General features: G+C 32.4%; 1 protein-coding gene across 2 annotated transcripts; it reads left to right on the forward strand.

Moving 5' to 3' along the window:
* The first annotated feature begins 364 nt into the window (after positions 1-364).
* LOC145269102 (uncharacterized) lies at positions 365-20,996 on the forward strand. Of its 2 annotated transcripts, none has more exons than XM_080124691.1 (3): positions 365-528; positions 7,574-7,652; positions 13,442-20,996. In XM_080124691.1, exon 3 carries the CDS (start codon positions 13,755-13,757, stop codon positions 14,850-14,852), a length of 1,098 nt encoding a protein of 365 aa, XP_079980817.1. In that variant the 5' UTR covers positions 365-528; positions 7,574-7,652; positions 13,442-13,754; the 3' UTR covers positions 14,853-20,996. The 2 variants fall into 2 exon arrangements, with proteins under 2 accessions (XP_079980817.1, XP_079980818.1); XM_080124692.1 differs by lacking the exon at positions 365-528 and adding an exon at positions 2,756-3,313.
* The last annotated feature ends 92 nt before the right edge of the window (positions 20,997-21,088 follow it).

A 21,088-nucleotide genomic window follows, 5' to 3' on the forward strand; every position in this document is an offset into this window, starting at 1 on the left:
TTTATTTCTTATATATATATATATATATATATATATATATATATATATATATATATAGATATATAGATATATATATATATATATATATATATATATATATATATATATATATATATATATATATATATATAGATATATAGATATATATATATATTCCGTATAGTTGCTAATACCATCACTTTTACAAAAATTATGGTTTTCAGTAGTAAAAAAAAAAAAAATGAATGAATTTATTCTTGCTTTATTTATGAAAATAAAGCATCGTAAATTGTAATAATAAAAAAAAAAATCCAAGAACATTATGAAAAAGCCCGTAAAGTCCGTATTAACGAAATCGATATAACCCAAAGAAAAATTAATTTTTAATATGAGTGAAGATAAAAAAAAAACCCCGAAGATTCGTTGCGTGTTTCGTTAAGACAATTTTTTATTCTGAAGTCAAAATTTATCGACTTCTACACTTCAACCACACTTCGTTTTAATTAACACATTTTATAATCGTTACTTTTATTGATTGCCAAACAAAAAGTAAGTAATACTTGCATTTGATTGATGGATAATTTTTTTTTTTTTTCACCTCAACACTCATTTTTAAATATTTGCAAGTCCCGTTTACCGCTACGTGGCCAAGAAGTGGGTGCTCATTTTACGTTAAATTTGTACAGGAAAGTGATCCCTCATGCAAACTTTTATTATTAAAAAAAAAAAATCCGGCGGACCTGTGCGAAAGTACCCACCCCACCCCTAAAAATGCGTGTTTTTCACCTTTTTTATCAAAAAATTTTTTCCGACAATAAATTTTTATTCATAGACTTTTATAAACTTCAGTATCATATCAGTAGAAAAAAAGGGTACATTTTTACATTACCTCCACAATTTTCTTTAAAATGGCGACTTTGAAAGTTTTCGACTATGCTGAATAAGAAAATCATATTGAAATTGTGCAGAGACAAGTAGTTTTCGAGATATGAAGACCTCCATTAGCCACTGTAATAGGTGTGTTGTGTGTCAAAATTTTTTGGGAACTTTGGACACCCCTAACACAAAACTGCGAATAAAATATATATTTAAAAAAAAAAACTCGTAATTTCTCAGTTAAAAGTGGGTTGTTTATTTTCTTTATGAAAAATACTTCCAAAATAGACTATTAAAGTTGTGTAAAAAATAATAGAAATATTATTTTTTATTTTTTTTAAAAACAGTGTTTACAAAGTACCTGCGCGCATTCATGCAGCCATGTTTTTTTACGTAATGAAATCAAATTCTTTTTCAATTTTTAAACTTTAAAAATTTATCAAAATTTTTCTAGTGGTTCAATTTTTACGATATTTTTAGGTTCAATGTGAAATTTTATGCTCTTTCCAGTAAACCGAATATAATATTCTAGACAAGCGTTTTATTTTATTTTAAATTCACCCCCCCCCCATTTGGAAATGTCTATTCAAATGAAAATAATTAATTTTCTCACCTTAAATTTATATATCAGAAATTGAAATAAATTTTAAAACAACAAAAAAAGAACAGTTATTTGCAAATTTACCTGTAAAGTCCAAGGTTTAAAACCTTTTTTTTTAAAAAACCCATGTTGAATTTTTTTAAGTGAAACCTTTTAATCTTGTTATATTGTCCAGAAAATTTCATAGGATTACGATAATGTTTTCTATTTCATTCAATTTTATTTTTTAGATATTAAAAAAAAAAATTCACTCCATAAAGAAGAAATAAAATATATTAAATCAAAAACTCATGTATTTCTTTGAGAAAAAAAAATTCATCGAGTGTTTTTTTGTTTTTTTTAAGGCAAAAACTATAAGTAAAATGTGATTATTTGTGACCTATAGTAACACATATTTCTTCACGTACAAGGCTAGACAGCTAACGCGAACGTGTTGTTTTTATGTCCTTCTATCCATCCATATTTCAAAACAGCAACACCATAACAATGCTTACGTAATGGCAGTCCTTTCAAATAGTTATTTAAAAAAATTCTTTCATTTAAAAAATACATGGAATATAAAATATAAATGTGGACAAATTCTCATAAATGAAGAATGGAAGCATCCATTGATTAGTATTTTATATAGGTAAGTAATTTTTTTGAATTTATATATATTTATTATTTTTAGATTAAGTTAAAAGTTGTTGAATTTCGTGAAATCTTTCTTAAAGAAAACTGATTTAAAAAATATTGCATATTTTTCGATAAAACCTTTTATTATTTTAAAGTTTGGTCTTTGCTCCTTTTATTGAAGAAAAAATTAGGGTTTAAATAGACTCAGAAAACTAATATTTATCTTTTAAAGGAGTTTTTACAATGAATTTATTTAACTTCAAAATTTAGCTGAATTTAGTAGCTCGCCGTGAAAACATTTTCATAACTGTTTTTTTTTTTTTTTTTCATGTGTAGAAATATTTTTTCGCGTTTGGAAATTAAGTTTAGTCTTTAATCTTTCAAATACAATCAAAAAGTAGTCGGAAACCTACAAAAAAATTATGATAAATCGGCTTTCAAAACTAGGTCCCCCATTTTTGTCCGTACCTACCTTTCTTGAAAGTCATTATTATTATTATTATTATTATTATTATTATTATTATTATTATTATTATTATTATTATTTCAAAATGTTTTCTGTTAATATGATACTTTATAAAAATGTGTAAAACACGCATGGGGGGGGAGCAATCTCGTGCAGGTCCGTTTCTTCTTTCATATAATATTTAAAGACCGTTAAAACTTGTTACCCCCCCCCCCACACACACACAAAAATGAATTTTTCTTTTTCTTTTAGACTGTAAACTACGTTGGGTTTACCAAAAGTGTCTCTTGATTCACAATTTATCACCCTTGTTTCATCTGTCGACCTTTTTTTCACAAGAACCCTATTTTTTTTAATGTAAAAGAAAAGCAATCACTTTTAATATGAGTGAAGATAAAAAAAACAAAAAAAAACGATTTCGTGTGTTTTATCAAATAAAAAAAAATCTCTCTTGATGGACAATTTATCTCCCTTGTTTAATCTGTCGACTTTCTTTGACCAAGCACCCTAATTTTTTAATGTAAAGAAAAAATAAGATATGTTATCTTTTATCAAATAATGACCACGGAATATAATGAATCCATTATTTTTATTTTTAAATGTAAAAAAAAGTAATCACTTTTAATATGAGTGAAGATAAAAAACAGATTTGTTGTGTTTTATTCTGAAGTCAAAATTTGTCGACTTCCACACGTCAACCACAACCACACCTCGTTTTAATTAACACATTTTATAATCGTTTCTTTTTTTTTTTTGTTGAAAGTGCCAAACAAAAAGTAAGTATTACTTGAATTTGATTGATTTTTGGAGTTCTTTTTTACTACAGGGGCGCGACCAAACCATTGTTTCTCTTTAATTTTTATATAGAAATGAATCAACTTTGCATATAAACAAAGAATTGTAAATTTAAAGAATTCTTTTCAATCGTGGATTTTTTGTTTGTTTTTAAAGTTTCTTTTTCAAAGTTTCTTAAAATACAGTCGACAAATAGATTTTTTAAAAAGAATATGTTGTTTTAAACAAAAATAATATTACGTACTTTCTTTTCATGCCGAAAATAGTAATATATCCAGAAATTACGAAAAGTCATCGAGTCGAAATTTATTTTTAGTTAAAAGTAATTTTTACGAAAAATGGGGTAAAATCGCATTTTTCTTAGACGTTACAAAGTAAACGGTAAGAGTCTACATTGGCCTTCGGGACAAGATCAAGGTGTAGTATCTGTTCTTCAGATGCTGCAGTGCTGCAGCTGCACTGCTGCTGCACTGCTGCAGTGCTGCACTTCTATTTCTTGTTCACTTTCGGTGGAGGAGAAATCCTTCACGACTGAGACAATTTTTTATTTTTGTACCTTTTCTCCACGTTAAAAAACGACCCTGGTGTCTAACTCTGTCCCGTGGGGAGGCATAGTAAATAGGTACATGCAGGCAGGGCCCCTGCATTGCAGGGGACATAACTCCCGAAAGGAATATTTTAGATTACTTGTGTTATGGCTGTAATATTTGTTGTTTGTAGCGATAGACTTTTTGTTTGTTTGTTTGTTTGTTTGTTTGTTTGACGTACATGAGTGACACCCCCCATAGCGAGATACGCATCGGCTCTGATTAGCACATTCCAGGGAGCGTTTAATAATCTGGAAAAAAAAGAAAAAAAGAAAAGATTTTTGGCGTGAGGCCTTGTTTTTTTTATATATTTTGGCTTGAACTTTGCGCTTTTCGGATTATTTTGTTATTTATTTATTTTTTTTTTGCTAGATATTTTATTTTCAGTTGAAATAAAAAGTTGGTCGATTTAGCTCTTATGCGCAGATCGTCATATCATGATTAGATCACTCCGACTGACGTTAAAAAGCATTTAAAAAAATAGATGTTTAAATTTCAACAATATTTCTTGCGGTTAATGTTAGCCGAATGGATTGAGTCCTTGCTAATAAAGCCAGAGATGGCTTCTGTTGCCGGGTTCGAATCTATCGACTGCTGTTAATCGTGACACCCTGCACTGATGATTCCTGAAAGGATGAAACACTAGTGTCTGTAGGTATTTAATAATTATTATAGTAAATAAAGAGGGATCCTTCAGTCTTTGACAGACTATGGGTAACCACGACTATGGATACTGCACATGAATTTTTTGTAACAGGAGCTGCGCAGACTCCAACGACACCTCTCCTTAGTCAACATTGTTTAATACCAGTGGCCAGTGAAGTATGTACAGGACAATTGGAAACAAATGCAGAGAGAAGTGGAGAGATCATACGGTGCCTAGAATTCCCAAATGGTCACCCATTTGGTACTACCCAGGCTCAACATTGCTTAACTTTGGTGATTTGATGAGAACCGGTGTGTCAACGCAATTATGCATGCTGTTGTGGTTAAAAGTAAAGAACCTTACCTCATGCATCATGCGGCTCGTGTTAGGAAAGAAAAAAAGAGAAAATAAAAATGGCCACCCCTTGGTATTTATGGACTGATGATCATGTGATGTGAGGAGAGGGGGGAGGGGTATGCAAATGAGATGTGGTTGGGTCTCTCTATAAAAGAGCCGTCTTCTTTCTTTTGGGAGTCAGTGTGGAAAGTGCAGAGAGAAGAGAACAGTTGGAGTTGGAGTTGAGTTCAAATTTAACGTCAGCTGTGTATATATATATATATATATATATACGCTAGACACACTTTACTCCACAACATTGCCACCAGCTCTCATCTCAAGGCACGGGATCAAATTATGCTGAAGCTGGACCTGCTTCCACCCACATGTGATGCATGTTGCCACTGAATGAAAATAAGAGTTTAAAAAATAAAATAATAATAAAGATTCATCTAAACTCCTTCTTGCCAACTCCCAACTTTAACTGTGATTTTCACGCACTGTTCTCTCTCTCTCTCTCTCTCTCTCTCTCTCTCTCTCTCTCTCTCTCTCTCTCTCTCTCTCTCTTATTCCTTTTCATAACAGTCATTAATGCCATATGCATATTAATAAATTGTCTATAGATGAAAGTTTTTCTTTTCATTTTCCTTTCTTGATTCCATCACCCAACAGGATAAACAGAGGCACCGTCGCTTGTGTAAGTCATGTTTTTCATTACTTTTGCCAGAGCCACACAAATTCTTTTGGGGAATGGCAACTGAAATGTCTCCCCAGTACCTTCGTCACATTTCTTCTTAATATTGGCATCAGAAATAGTGCAGCCAGGTCGGGTGCAGACCTCTTTGTTTGGGCGTTGCTACAGAGAAGTCTATTAACAATTTCTTCGATGAGAAAATTACATCCAAGTCAGTCTATTATCGTCTTCATCAGTTTTGGAGCTACTAGTGTCAAAAGTATTGTCTATCATTACTGATGTTGGCCTATTAAGTTGTTTGGTTTCTTCTAACTATCCACTGGTGGTATTGAAATTATTTACGTAATAAGATTCCATAAGCCATCACAGAGTGTGGACTATTGATTTTTAATGAATATAATTAAACTTTTAATGAATATAATTAAATTTTTCATGAATATAATTAAATTTTTCATGAATATAATTAAATTTTTAATAAATATAATTAAATTAAATTAGATAAGATATATATTAGGTGTGTTCAGTGAATTGGCAGACTGAAATTTCGTCTGCAAAAAAAAAAAAATAATGAATACACACGATGGCAATGGTTTACACAATGATGGACAAATGGGGGTCCAATTGCATTGTTGTTCATTTTTTTGTTTTGATTAGGATTCTAGCTGATTGCAGACAAGTTATTTTATTTACTTTTGAAATCACTACTATATATTCGGTACAATATAATAATCGGTGGAGAAATCTGCAGGCAAATTAAAAATGTGGATGACATCTGCAGGAATTAAAATATAATATTTAAGTGTATTTTACGACTAGGCAGTACCAGGTAGCTTACTAGTATTTATATAAAAGTGACCTTGTCGGTATGTTTGCAAAAAGTCTATCAAACCTCTCTCTGAATATTTGGTTTACAAATGTGAAATTTGATATATAGAGTATTTGGACGTGTAATACACTTTCAATTTTGTCGCTTAATTTTTAATATTTCATATCTTTCTGTGAGTAACTCAGGCAATAATGGTATCCTTTTGCTTGGATACAATGCCAGCAATAACACCCTGGATCTTTGCTTGAAAATGATCTGATTATTTAAAATATTAGTTTTGTAATATTGCAGGAATTATTTTTTTTATGAGAAGCTCTTCATGCCTTGACGACTTAATATGAATTCAGAATATGAAGTCAGTAGAAAATGCTTGCTTAAATCTGTCGGTGAGAAAGAACTCATTTGATTCATTTAAGATTTGTAGATTTTAACAAAGTATAGCAGGAGACTTATAGATTCTGATGCGCAGTGACACGTTTACACAATTTATCTGTGACAGCTGACGAGTCAACATCCAGTTGGGAGTTTTTATTACTTTTTTGATGAATCCCCTACAGTATATTGTAGCAAAGTGTGGGAGGAGACTTATGGGCTATAATTATTCAGGTGAGTTTTTTCTCCTGAATTCTTGACCACCAGTACCACAATGTTTTATTGCATTAATATCATCTTGTTTAGATGTAACGTCATCAAGTCGAGGCGTGTGCGAACCTATTATTTTTGCAAATTAGTTACCATCTTTTTTAACCTCTTATATGTTTGATTGTGTGACTGAATTTGAAATATCTTGCCAAAACCTTGACCTCAAAAGTTGAGATATTATTATCTTTAAAGACAATACTGTACGAAGTTAGTCAGCGTATTAGGTTTTAGCGCCCTCTCCCTCTTTTTCCACATTGTTTTACTTCTTCTTCTTCTTGAGAAAAAGGTTTATTTTAAAAATTGATTTGGTATATTGCTGATCTCTTCAATAATACTTGTTACACAATGTTACACACTTTTTGTTTTGCTCTCAGAAAAAGGTATCGTGTCAATTCAGCATGTTGTTTGCATATAAGGTCAGCAATGATATCCTGGATCTTTATTTTGTTCAAAAAATGATCTAATGATTTTAAATATTAGTTTTGTAATATCATAAGAATTATTTTTCAGAATATGAATTTGGTTTTAAGCTGGCAAAAATTGCTGCTAAGGAATCAAAATTGAAAACAAAACAGTTGAGCTTGGCAAGGTAAGTCGAATAAAGCATTATTTCTGCTGTTGGGCCATAATTATTCAAGTGAGTTCTTTCTCCTGAATTCTTGAACACCAGTATCACAGTGCTTGACACAATGATTGGCAGATGGGGGTTCAATTGCATTAATATCATGTTGCTTGGTCAACAATGACACCCTGGATCTTTCTTTTGTTTAAAAATGATCTTATGATTTTAAATACTAGTTTTGTAATATCGTAGGAATTATTTTTCAGAATATGAATGCAGTGAAAAATGCTTGCGTAGATCTGTTGTTAATGGGTCAAAATTGAAAACAAAACAGTTGATCTTAATTAATGATTCGGCATTACTTCTGCTGTTACTTTTGCACATGCACAAAATCAAACATTCATAGCTCAAAATCGCTTAATTTTTAATCTCTCGTATCCATCTGTCGGTAACTCAGACAATAACGATATCATGTTGCTTGAATGCAATGCCAGCAATGACACCCTGGATCTTTCTTTTGTTTAAAAATGATTTGATTATTTTTAATATTAGTTTTGTAATATTGTAGGAATTTTTTTTATGAGATGCTCTCCATACCTTTACAACTTAATATGAATTCAGAATACGAAGTCAGTGGAAAATGCTTAAATCTGTTATTGAGAAAGAAGTTTAACATTAATGAGATGGTTAACCATCATTAGATTCATTTAAGATTCGCGGATTATGAAAGATGTGGCAGGAGATTTATGGGCCAGGATTATGATGATGAGTTCTTCCTCCTAAATTCTTGAACACTAATAATGCAAAGGCAATTATTCAGATACCAGCAAAGCACTGTTGAGGAAAATATTTGTTGTAGAGTTTGAAGAGGACAGGGGTCAGCTAATGATGATAATTGAGGTCCTCAGAATCGTATGGTACAAAGCTATAAAAAAAATGTCAGAAAAATGGACTATATGATTCTGAAGTTAAAAAAAATAATATTGTACACAAAGTTTCTGAATTTTGAGATGAAGATTGATAATTCATGTTATTTATATTATTTACTCCTGTTATTGTTTTGGAAATCTGCACAATTTTGAACAGAACCATTTTTATTTAAGCTACATAGGTAGCTTATTCTTGTTCTGTCATATATGACTGAGTAGAAGTTCTAATTAAATTAATTAAAGGGTTGCATTTGAAATTCCGTGCAGATTCCCAAGTTTGATATGGTTTTCGTAGGAAAATCAGATCCTATGGTATTACTGGATAAATACTTAACATAATTAAATCCTTCTGAAATGAGGAGAATCCAAGTTGTCCTTGATGGTCATACATCGAAACAATATGATATAAATGCAGGTGTACATCAGGGTTCGATCCTTGGACATTTCTTATTCCTGATATTCATAAATAACATCCCTGATAAAATTGTCTCTGAGATGGGTATATTTGCTGATGACACCACACTCTATAACAGGCACCATGGGAAAACAAATTAACATATATCTAAAGCAATTGCGGAAAACTCTAGTGGACAAAAATGGATGGTCACATTCAGTACTGCCAAGACTAAGCTTATTTCCTTTAATAATTACAAGAAACCTTCTCAACCACTAATAGCTATGGCTAAAGATACATTACCTGAAAGCACTTCGTTCAAACTCCTCAGCTTAATATTCACAGGGAACATGAGTTAGAATAGATGCATCGAAAGCATTGCCGCAGCTGCTGCAAAAAAAGGTGAACTCTCTCTACATTGCTTGAAAGTTACTTATGCCTGAAAGTATTCTGTACCTCTATAAGGCCACCACTCGCCCATGTATGGAGTATTGTTGTCACATTTGGGCTGGTGCATCTGCTACTAGTCTCTCACTCTTAGACAGGGTTCAAAAGAGAGTCACCAACCTAATAGGTCTCGAACTGTTGGTTTGGCTTCAGCCTCTGTCCCATTGACGAAATATTACATCCCTGTTTTTACAAGTATTTTAATGATAGGTGCTCTGATGAACTACAAGCCCTTGCCCCCCCCCTCGATGTAAATACTCCCAACAAACCCACAAGCATCAAAATCGCACTCCTACACAGTAGAAATCCCCAAGTCTTCTACTCTAATAGTTTTTTTCCCTAGGACTGCTAGACTCTGGAATTCTCTACTGGGTTTCTGCTTCCCTGACTGTACTGACATGCAGAAGTTCAAGTGTAATGTAAACACTGCTCAACTCTCTACATAGTATCCCTACAAATTATGTCCCAGATAGTAGCCCCCTACATCAAAGTGGCACTGTGCCGTGTTTGGGGTGAAAATGCAGTAAAAAAAATATTCCCAAGTTTGACATAAAGAGTTCAAGTTCAACAAGATACACCTGGACAAGGTTAGAGGTGGCATCCACTAAAACGTTGTGTGAATAAAATAGAAAATGAGAATAGTAGTTTGAATAATCCAAATTATATAACAAGTTTTTTACACAAAAAACAATATAAAATTTTTGTTATTATTTCCCCAACCGTGTATTTTCAATTTCTAATTAAAAAAGTAAAGTGTTTTGTTTTTATTTATTCTATAATATAAAATCTCATGATATAAAGTCATTAAATTTACACTGTTTATTTTATAATATATAATTATGAAATCTGCATTGTTTATTTTATAATATATAATTATGAAATCTGCATTGTTTATTTTATAATATATAATCATTAAATTTGAACTGTTTATTTTATAATATATAATCATGAAATCTGCACTGTTTATTTCATATTATATAATCATTAAATTTGCACTGTTTATTTTATAATATATAATCATGAAATCTGCATTGTTTATTTTATAATATATAATCATTAAATTTGAACTGTTTATTTTATAATATATAATCATGAAATCTGCACTGTTTATTTTATAGTAGATACTCTTGAAATCTCCACTGTTTATAAGATTAAATGAAAATTTTAAAAAATCTACCAGAATTGTATTATTTTATTCATCTTTATTTTTGCTTTCTAAAAAAGTGTGAATGTGTTTTAAATTTAATTTTGTTTATTCCATCACTAGTTGGCTACCCAGCATTGCCCAGTCATACAATACGTTTAAACATGATATTTTAATTTATGCAGATTGTGTATGTATTATTATAGAATCAATCATCTATTGATTATTATTTATTATTATATATTATGAGGAATAATTTGCCCGTTGTGTAGAGGATAAATATGTGTTCTTTACTTCGACATTAAAATGAGACAACAAAGGACCAATTTACATATAGGCAAACACTACATTTATTTATGAACAATGGTAAAAAACATGAGAGCATGTGTGTGTGTGTGTGTGTGTGTGTGTGTGTTTGTACATGTGTGATCAGGCATAGTTTATGATTATTTGTTTAAGAAATTAAGTTATCTAACCTCGAACACATACATATGTGTACAGGCGGAAATTTGCCCTTCGTTTGTATTTATTGGGAGCAATGCAATATCACATGCTTTCATGATCTTGTCGAGGTGAAAAAGAGAAAGAGAGATGGAAGTGGAGAGAAAGGAAAGTAAAAGAGAAAATTAATGTCGACCCCTGTCTGCTGAAAATGCGGTCAAAAGGGGTGATAATTTTTCTATTGTTTCCTTCCTACAATTTGTGTGTGTATGTTTGTGCCACACACAAACCTGATATAGCAGTTGTAATAGTTCCTATAGGTGGACTAATTCACAAAAAATGATAATGTTGTTCATCAAATTCCGTCTGTGTTAGTTTACACTATCACGTCAACTGATATTTGGGCTTGACGATCTTAAAAATAGTTTTTCTTCTCTTTAATGACGTCATATCTCTATCTTTACTATTATATAAAAGTCACTTTTTGTGTGTGTGTGTGTGTGTGTGTGTGTTTGTGAGTTCCTTCCTCACATATCCCGAAACGGATAAGCCTATATTTAAAAAAAATTCACACAAAGGTAATTTATATCTCTGGCGGTGTTCTTAGATATGTTTTGTATAGAAATTCATCCGATAAGTAATGAAAATCGAAAAAAATCTAATCTTAAAATCGTCTTTCTTCTCTTATAGATAAACGGAAGTATTTTACAGGGGAATATTTTACATTACACCGGCCAAGGGAAATAATCGATCCTCTATAAATTACATTAGGGGGATATTCTCTGCCATAAGCTTTGATTGCATCTTGTACGATCATTAGAACCTAAAGTATAACCATAGTTTCACTTACCTAATCTATATGTCTCCATTGTAACACAAGATGATTTGAACACTTTGCTTTTGTCAAGTGTAGCATATTCTCAAAAACAGAATCAACTAAAGTCTTTCATCTTTTCCTGCATGTGTTTACTTGGCATAGAAATACGGATGAAATTCTTCCCTCTGTCTTTCCAGTGAATGGCACTAACAAATATTGTGAATACGGTTTCTTTTTATAGAGGCAAAAGCCCCACTTTTCCTCATTTAAATGCTGGACAACCATGAACATATGTATGGGAAACAGATAGGCCACTCTCTTCATCAAGAATAACTTATATTCGAACATAGATATGTAAATCCATTGGATAACAAATTGGCTGGGTGTGCACGATTAATCTATGGTATCAATTTAAAGTTACAATTGTGTGTCATCATGCTGCAGAAATAGTTTGTAATACTCTCAAGCACAACCCTTTCAGCTTTGGTTGCTTTACTTTTTCCTTGAATTATAATCGCATACAATTTTTTAATCTACATTGCTTTCAAGTCTTTATTTAACTTTTATTGCTTCTAAATTTTATAATTGCATTCAAATCTTCTTCAACCCACATTGCTTTGACTATTATCGCTTCTTAATCATCAAGCATCCTTACTTTCTAGAGTTTCTAAAACATTTACTTGAAAGCCATATTTGAAGTGAACTAGTTTGAAAAACCTCTTGTTTTTATTATTGTTCACAAAGGCATTATGCATGAAACAATCGATCCCATGTAAATTCCATTAAAGGGATATGCTTTGCTTTTTACAATTTGGTGTAGGGATGACTGTATATGTCCATCATTAAAAATCTGTGTTATGAGGATTGTGAAAAACTTATTTTCATTGCTATGGATTGATGCATAAAGCATGATCAATTCATCAATTACTAAATGAAATGAAAAGCAAATAAAAGATAATCAACATTTTTGATACGTATATAAACAAAACTTCACTATGATCGTCTTCAAGTCCAACGTAAACAAATTCTTGATGAACCGTTTCCCTTAAATAATCCAATTTACCAAATTTACACTACTAACGATTACTACGAGATTGTCCCATTGACTACTGTACATTCTTTAACCCTTATCCTCAAATGGCCTCTGGGCCTTGATAAGTGATGACTCCTATGTAAAAACACACACGCAATATAAAATTTTATAAAAATCAAGTCAATTATATTGAAAAGCATAAGGTGGAAACACAATGAGATTATTGTTAAAAGTGTTTTCGTGCTTTTTAATGATTATTAGAATTTTTTATAAACTATAAAAGTATGAAAATTGTGTAAATTATAAAAAGCAAAATTTTTATCTCAAAATCTTCTGGATATTTGAGTTAATATTATCTACTATAACACAATTATTTTTATTAGTTGATGCGTATTGCAAAATATCAACATGATATTTTTTAATTCAATCAATAATGAATTTAGGAAATTCTTAAGTTGCACATGATAATTTTAATTTTATTGTTTTGATTATAATGTTGAGCCCTATTTTAAATTTATTAATTAAAAAATATCTGTGTCTAAAATAATTTTGTTTGCAAAGAACATCTGTAAAATAAAATTTGAACTTAATCTTTTATTTTTATTTTTCAGAATATCAAGAAATTTCATACAATAAAATATAACTGCAAAGTGACTAAAGTGTACAGCTGGAAACCCGTGAAATCATACCTTTGTGAACTATATGATTTTTTTTGTTTCATCAAATTGAATTTTACACTAACATATTGCAAAATATTTTCCTGCGAACTGTATATGGATTTTTCGAGTTCTTGTTGTATTTAATAGGACACTAATTAAAGTTATTGGCACAAATGCATACAAGTAATGCACTCATAGGCTGTTTAATAAATGCAAAATTTTAGGCCTCTAATATACTAGAAAAAGACCTGCAAATTACAGAAAAATGTCAGATATTTCAACTTCAGAAGTTAACTATAAATCAGATATGGATGTGGAAGCGCATTTTTGTAAAATATGTAGATCTTCTTTTACCACAAAAGAAAATATGTTGCAACATATGCAAACACATAGTGGAGAGAAACCATATTCTTGTAAAGTATGTGGCTCTTCTTTTTCACAGAAACCCGACATGGTACGACATATGCGAAGGCATACTGGAGAGAAACCATATTCTTGTGAGCTGTGTGGCTCTGCTTTTACAAGGAATGAAAGTTTGTTAAAACATATACGAAGGCATACTGGAGAAAAACCATTTTCTTGTGAAGTATGTGGTTCTTCTTTTTCACAGAAACATAGTATGTTTCGACATTTGCGAACACATACTGGGGATAAACCATATTCTTGTGAAGTATGTGGCTCTTCTTTTACAGAGAAACACCATATGTTGGGACATATGCGAATACATACTGGAAATAAACCATATTCTTGTGAGGTATGCGGCTCTTCTTTTACACAAAGACAAAATATGTTGCAACATATGCGAACACATACAGGGGATAAACCATATTCTTGTGAAGTATGTAGTTCTTCTTTTACACATAAACACAATATGTTGGAACATATGCGAACACATACTGGAGTAAAACCATATTCCTGTGAAGTATGTTTCGCTTCTTTTTCACACAAACAAAATATGTTGCAACATATGAGAACACACACTGGAGAAAAACCATATACATGTGAAGTATGTGGCTCTCCTTTTAGACATAAACAAAATATGGTGCAACATATGCGAACACATACTGGAGAGAAACCATATTCTTGTGGAGTCTGTGGCTCTTATTTTACACAGAAACAAAACATGTTAAAACATATGCAAACACATACTGGAGAGAAACCATATTCTTGTGAAAAATGTGGCTCCTCTTTTACAAGGAATGAAAGTTTGTTATATCATATACGGACACATACTGGGGAGAAACCATATTCTTGTGACGTATGTGGCTCTTGTTTTGCACAAAAAAGAAGTATGTTAAATCATATGCAAACGCATATTAAAAAAAGCTCAGAGGGTAAAGATAATGATATACCAAAGTCTTAAGACATAAAATGAAACTGCAATTTTAGAAAGAGTCTATCATTCCAGTAATTATGGGAAAGCTGAAAGGGAGAAACAGACCAAATATAAAGGTTGCATGTATGATATAAAAAGAAACGAATCTTAGATATCAATCATATCAGTTCTTATAGGTGCTACAGGGCTTATGAATAAGAACCTGAAGTCCTACCTAACTAATATTCTTGATGAACCAAGTGCAAAAGAAATCGATACAATTGCATTTTCAGGGAATAATGAGGATACTAAAAAGAGCTCTCGGTTGGTTTCAATAAGAAGTAGGGCAATAAGAACCTGAAGTCCTACCTAACTAATATTCCTGATGAACCAATTGCAAAAGAAATCGAGACCATTGCATTTTCAGCAAACAACGAGGATATTAAAAAGAGCTCTCGGTTGGTTTCAATAAAAAGTAGGGCAATATTGGCAGCTGGTTTGGCTGTCTCATACCCAGCATTACACTCTTCAAAGGAAGAAAATTAAAAAAAAAAATGAAAAATAATGTTATAAAACTAATTGGCAAATATACCTGATGAACCAAGTGTAAGAGAGATTCACTTTCTAATTTGTATATGTGGGATTTGCTGCTGCTACTTTCATTGCATGCTGGTCGTCCATTGTTGCTGCTGAAACTTTCCACGCGCTGACACACACTATGTTACACTATTTACAACGTAACAGCATATATTGCAGCACAGTAAAACACACATTCTACAATGTGTGACTGTCTTACAAATAAAAAGATACATATGTGAATACATACTCGAAACAATATTCCTATAAAGTATTTTGTTTTTTTTCTTACACAGAAGTAAAATTGCATCATTTGTAAAACAATATGACATGTCATTATAACACGATTAAGTCTACAACACATCATTATAAAATGATCTGCCCACAAGGTTAAATAACTTGACGACAACCTGGTTTACGCAGAGGTGTAAAATGTAGCTAATATGAAAATGCACTGGAGGGAAACCAAAATGTAAAATATATTTCCCTTTTGAAAAACTCCATATTATTGTCATGTATGTGTTTTATTTATTACAGGTGTGAGTAGTTTTCTAACATGGGAGAGGGAGTCCACCTCCTTTGCAGCAGCCTTCGGTTCCCATTCATATTTCCTGTGAATGATAAGCTGAGGGGTTTTAAGCGAAGTTTCCAGTGTTATTTACCATGGATATCAGTGGTTGGAGAGGCTTCTTGTAATTGTTAAAGGGGAGCAGGTTAGTCTTACTAGCATTAAATGTTACCATCGATATATGTCCCCATTCCACTAGTCTACCTGTTGGCCCTGAAAGTGTAAGATGAAAAATGTTCAAAATAAAGTGATTTTGAGATTAGATTATCTTTTATTGTCTTGAAAAAAGTTTTTTTAAGTGATGAGTAAAAAAAAAAAAACTCAGCAAGCCACGAGAGCACTACTGCAAACACTAATTGAAATCAAGGAGGCCCTACTAAAAGCACTAGTAAAACCAAGTTTCTATTCCCCCCTCCTTGAAGAGAAAATATTTTTTAAGTAAGACCTGAGAAAAAATAAATCTTTAGAATCCACAGGAGCACTACTAATAGCAGTAAATATGATTATAAATATGATTGCAATTATATATTGTATATTTATATTTAAATCAGTTTGTTTTTAAACTCATTTACTGGAAGGAAAACACGTTAGAATAAGTTAAAACAAAAAATATTGTTGATCTTGTGTAAGCTTTGAATAGCAGCAGTGGCTTTTAATATCTAACTTAAGACTTGCCAGCCATGAAATAGGTAAACAGAAAAATTTTTTAAACTTAAGGTCAGAAAACAGATGGACGGTTTAAACGTCCAAGCAAGCTGATCTGAGTTTTATAATTTATACAATAATTTGATAATTGCTTGTAAATCAGTGATTGATATTGTTTTAAGTGTTGAGACATTATGTGGAACAAAGATGGCGGCAGTAAATCAAATTGGCGAAGAATCAATGCAGTCATGATTTCGAGTGTTGTGTAATTCTTAGTAATGGTAAACGAGTGTTCTGTTTTATCTAATTTCTATATTTACTTCATAATTAACAAGGTTTATTAATTAACTTACAAATCAGTTATTTAAACAGAGGAAACTTTAGGAGAGAGGTAATTGTTTTACCTTCCTAATAAATTATAGCAAAGTACAAGGCACAAAAGAAACAATAACTTCTTTTTAAACAATAACAATGAAGAGTATTTTATTTGTAGCAGGAACTGTTACATATCGTTATCATTGAGGGGCACCATTTACGTTTGGTGTATAACATAAAAGGATTCCGTGTGCGTATGATTGTCTCTAATATAAAGGGTTGCGTGTTTGATTATCATAAAGGGAATCGTGTGTGTGACATGTATTTTCAGAACCTACTTCTGCTTCTTCGATGTTGGACCATCTGGAAATTTCTCATCCTGGAGGGAGACTTGATACCTGTTTGACGAAGATTTATCACTCCAAGACGATGAATGGGTTTTATAGTTTTTATTTCACTTTCCCCAGAGGTCCTGCAGAAGGTGGAAGTGAAATCGGCCTGTGTGGGTTCTTCTTCTACACACGTCAGCGTTCGTCTCTCCCCTCCCCAGTGAAGAGGGGGAGACAACGGGAAGCCGTCCGTCTTCTTCAAAGCCCAAATCAAATCTCACAGATCTAGCCAACCTGACCACCTCACTCATACGTAATCTGGTCAGCTGACCTTCGGTTCTGGTAAACATGTCTACACTCCACGTTCACTCACCTCTCTCTCCCTCTCTCTCTCTCTCTCTCTCTGTAACATTCCTCCCCCCCTTTTTATCAAAATGTATGGCAAAGGCATACATTTCCTACTTCCCACATTTACTAAGAATGGGATATATATGCTCACCCCACTGGCAAAGAAAACTGTCATACCTTTATTCAATAATTAATAACATATACTAAGTAAAATAATATCAACAATTAATATCATGTGGCGCTAATCCTTGCGCCCTCGAAGGTCAACAACTCGCTGTGACCCCATGGTCTCTTCATAATTTAAATCAGACTTTCAGGAGCATCCTTTACTCCCGTCGACACTACGCGTGATCGATAAATTCTCGGCAATCAACCGAATAATAAAATTGAGGTCCATCTGCCTCTTCAAAACGGACGATCATCGTCCTTGGCTTTACAGATCAGCTTTTCTACCCATAGGTAGCACACAAAAAAAATTTTCCCATCCCAAGCCTTATCCTATTTATCATAAGCCTACTCTTATTACTAGTATTTTGTGGGAAACAAAACCTCTTAACATTCCTTATGGTGGGTAGCCTTCTATTTTCCTCAGTACTTGTATACATATTTCATTCATCTTCTCTTGAGCGATTCGTCACATAATGGCCACGTCAGCCATTGCACCCCCTCTGCCCCTTACGCCATGTCAGAGGGCATTTCATTTGCTCCCTGAAGTTGATTACAACTAGATCCGCTCACGCTGGACAGAATACATTCCGTTTACTGCTATGTCAGAAAAAACTTCTTTTTTTTCCAAAGTCGGTAAGCGCAACCTGCCTTGAAGACACATAGCTTTACGGAAAACATCGGATTTCCACACATGAAGTACTCAAAGTTGCTCCATGTTTATTCTACTCGAATCAATAGAAATCACGATAAAAAAAAATAAAATTCGAATCATTTCTCGAGAATAATGAAATTAATAACCACCCACATAATTCTACACCTCTCCAAAATTCTAACATGCTTGCCACAAATTAAATTCGATTCACGCCCCACTTTTTTCTTTCATTTCTTCATATAGTTTATTTAACCCTATATTTATCCTTTTTTTTTCTACCTTACTTATGTGGGCAAAACGTCACTCATGTCGAATAGAACATTTATTCTACATTTCGAAAATTAAAATTAATACCGACTGAACCTTTGACTCTTCCGAAACTTTTTTTTTTTATTATTTATTACACTGTTTAAATCTTATTTCTTTCTCTTTTTCCCTATTTTATTATTACTATTATGATTATTAATTAATTAATTAACAACACGTTCTTTCTTTAATTAATCATTCTTTCAATAGACCCCACAAGCAAAGATTCCACCTCCCCTTGTGCGAAAAAAAATACATGTCAAAGAACAAGAAAATTCTGCCAATACCGTTTGACAACACATAAATTACATAAAAATAATAAATTAAAAAATACAAAAATATCCTATAAGCAATCACAAAGTCCCATCTCACTAATAACAAAATTCCAAATAACAAAACACAGATTCGTGGAAACCCAATATTGACCACGTCATCAACTCCTGAGGTCGGCTGCATTCCACAGAATTCAAAATTAAAGAAAAATCACAGTCGTTTACAAAAAATACCTAGACATTTACAATTGAAATACATAGTCGTTTCTAAAATAAAATAAAACGACTCACTTATAAAGTCTCAGACAATCCTAACACTCGATGGAACTAAAATTGTCCATGTCAGAAAAAAATTCCTTAGAAAAAAAAATCGTACAATTAGTGAAAAAGGAAAAAAAATCACATTTCAGAACCTATCCATTGTTTTTCATCAAAAGTACATATTGTTTTTCATTAAAAGTTACACTTAGTTCCACAGTTTAAAAATTGCAACAAAATATTCATAACACATATTTGTGATTGACGTGTTTATCTTTTGGTAAGCTGAAAGGCTCATTCCTGACGCACACTTACTAAACTCATATGTTCTATTTCTTTTTTTTTCTTTCTGGTTTACTCACTGGCTGTTCATTAAAAATTTACAATTTATTATCTGTATGTCTATCGTCATAGCTGGTTTTTTTTTCAATTTCTCATAACGAGCTAATTCCTAATACGATAAACATTTTTTTTTAAACTATTTTCTATATATAAAGTTTTACATCTGTGTGTCTGTATGTCTTCCTTTTCTTTCTTCGTGAAAAGGTTGTACGTGTGTATTGCTTTTCTTTTTTTTCTTTTTTTTTCTTAATTATTTTTCTAATTCGCCTAGTGTTTTAATGGACCCTACGTTGTGTGTGTGTTGATTTGTATTTTTTTTCTACTGTTCTTTCTTTTTCTTTTTTTCCATACATTTTATTGTTTTTCTTGTCCTTTTTTTTTCTTTTTCCCCGTGGCAACAGAAGTTCTTTTTTTCTTCTTCTTTTTTTCTTTTAAACCCACCCTTGCTAGGTGGTCTGGTCAGTTGAGGCACCAAATTGAACGTTTGTTACATATCGTTATCATTGAGGGGCACCATTTACGTTTGGTGTATAACATAAAAGGATTCCGTGTGCATATGATTGTCTCTAATATAAAGGGTTGCGTGTTTGATTATCATAAAGGGAATCGTGTGTGTGACATGTATTTTCAGAACCTACTTCTGCTTCTTCGATGTTGGACCATCTGGAAATTTCTCATCCTGGAGGGAGACTTGATACCTGTTTGACGAAGATTTATCACTCCAAGACGATGAATGGGTTTTATAGTTTTTATTTCACTTTCCCCAGAGGTCCTGCAGAAGGTGGAAGTGAAATCGGCCTGTGTGGGTTCTTCTTCTACACACGTCAGTGTTCGTCTCCCCCCTCCCCAGTGAAGAGGGGGAGACAACGGAAAGCCGTCCGTCTTCTTCAAAGCCCAAATCAAATCTCACAGATCTAGCCAACCTGACCACGTCACTCATACGTAATCTGGTCAGCTGACCTTCGGTTCTGGTAAATGTGTCTACACTCCACGTTCACTCACCTCTCTCTCCCTCTCTCTCTCTCTCTCTCTCTCTCTCTCTGTAACAGAACTGGCAGGTCAAGCTGCTAAAAGGGAAGAAGGAAAAGAAAGTTATTTTAAGGTCGTCGACGGTCAGTAAGTTGTCTCAAATCGAAACCATCAATGCTATAGCTGGACAGGAAACAAAAGAGGATAGATGTTGCTATGCTGGCGGTGCGGATCTGACTGGCTGACTATCCCTCAAAACTTTTAGGGAGCAGCTGAATCAATGCGCCCTGTTAGCTGATTGGTCAGCTTGTGGCTGGAGAACTCAGGGGGGGTATTGATTCACCAGAGAAAGTAGTTCTCTGTGACTGCTACAAAACTATATCTAAAATCATATATTTTAATTTTGTTTAGCCATAAAAATAAAATAATCTTTCTTAAAATCTATGGACTTTGTAGTTTTTCCGTCTTATACTTAAATGAATTTCTGTATTTCTTTTCATAAATTTCTGCTGTTACTAAAAGGTAGCACTTTTTTT

Source organism: Euprymna scolopes, chromosome 45 (assembly GCF_053919585.1).
Source record: "Euprymna scolopes isolate OS-2025 chromosome 45, ASM5391958v1, whole genome shotgun sequence".
Lineage (NCBI taxonomy): Eukaryota > Metazoa > Mollusca > Cephalopoda > Sepiida > Sepiolidae > Euprymna > Euprymna scolopes.

What these genes read in the sequence shown, in the direction of transcription:
- LOC145269102 (XM_080124691.1), top strand. Translation starts at nt 13,755, where the DNA reads ATGTCAGATATTTCAACTTCAGAAGTTAACTATAAATCAGATATGGAT.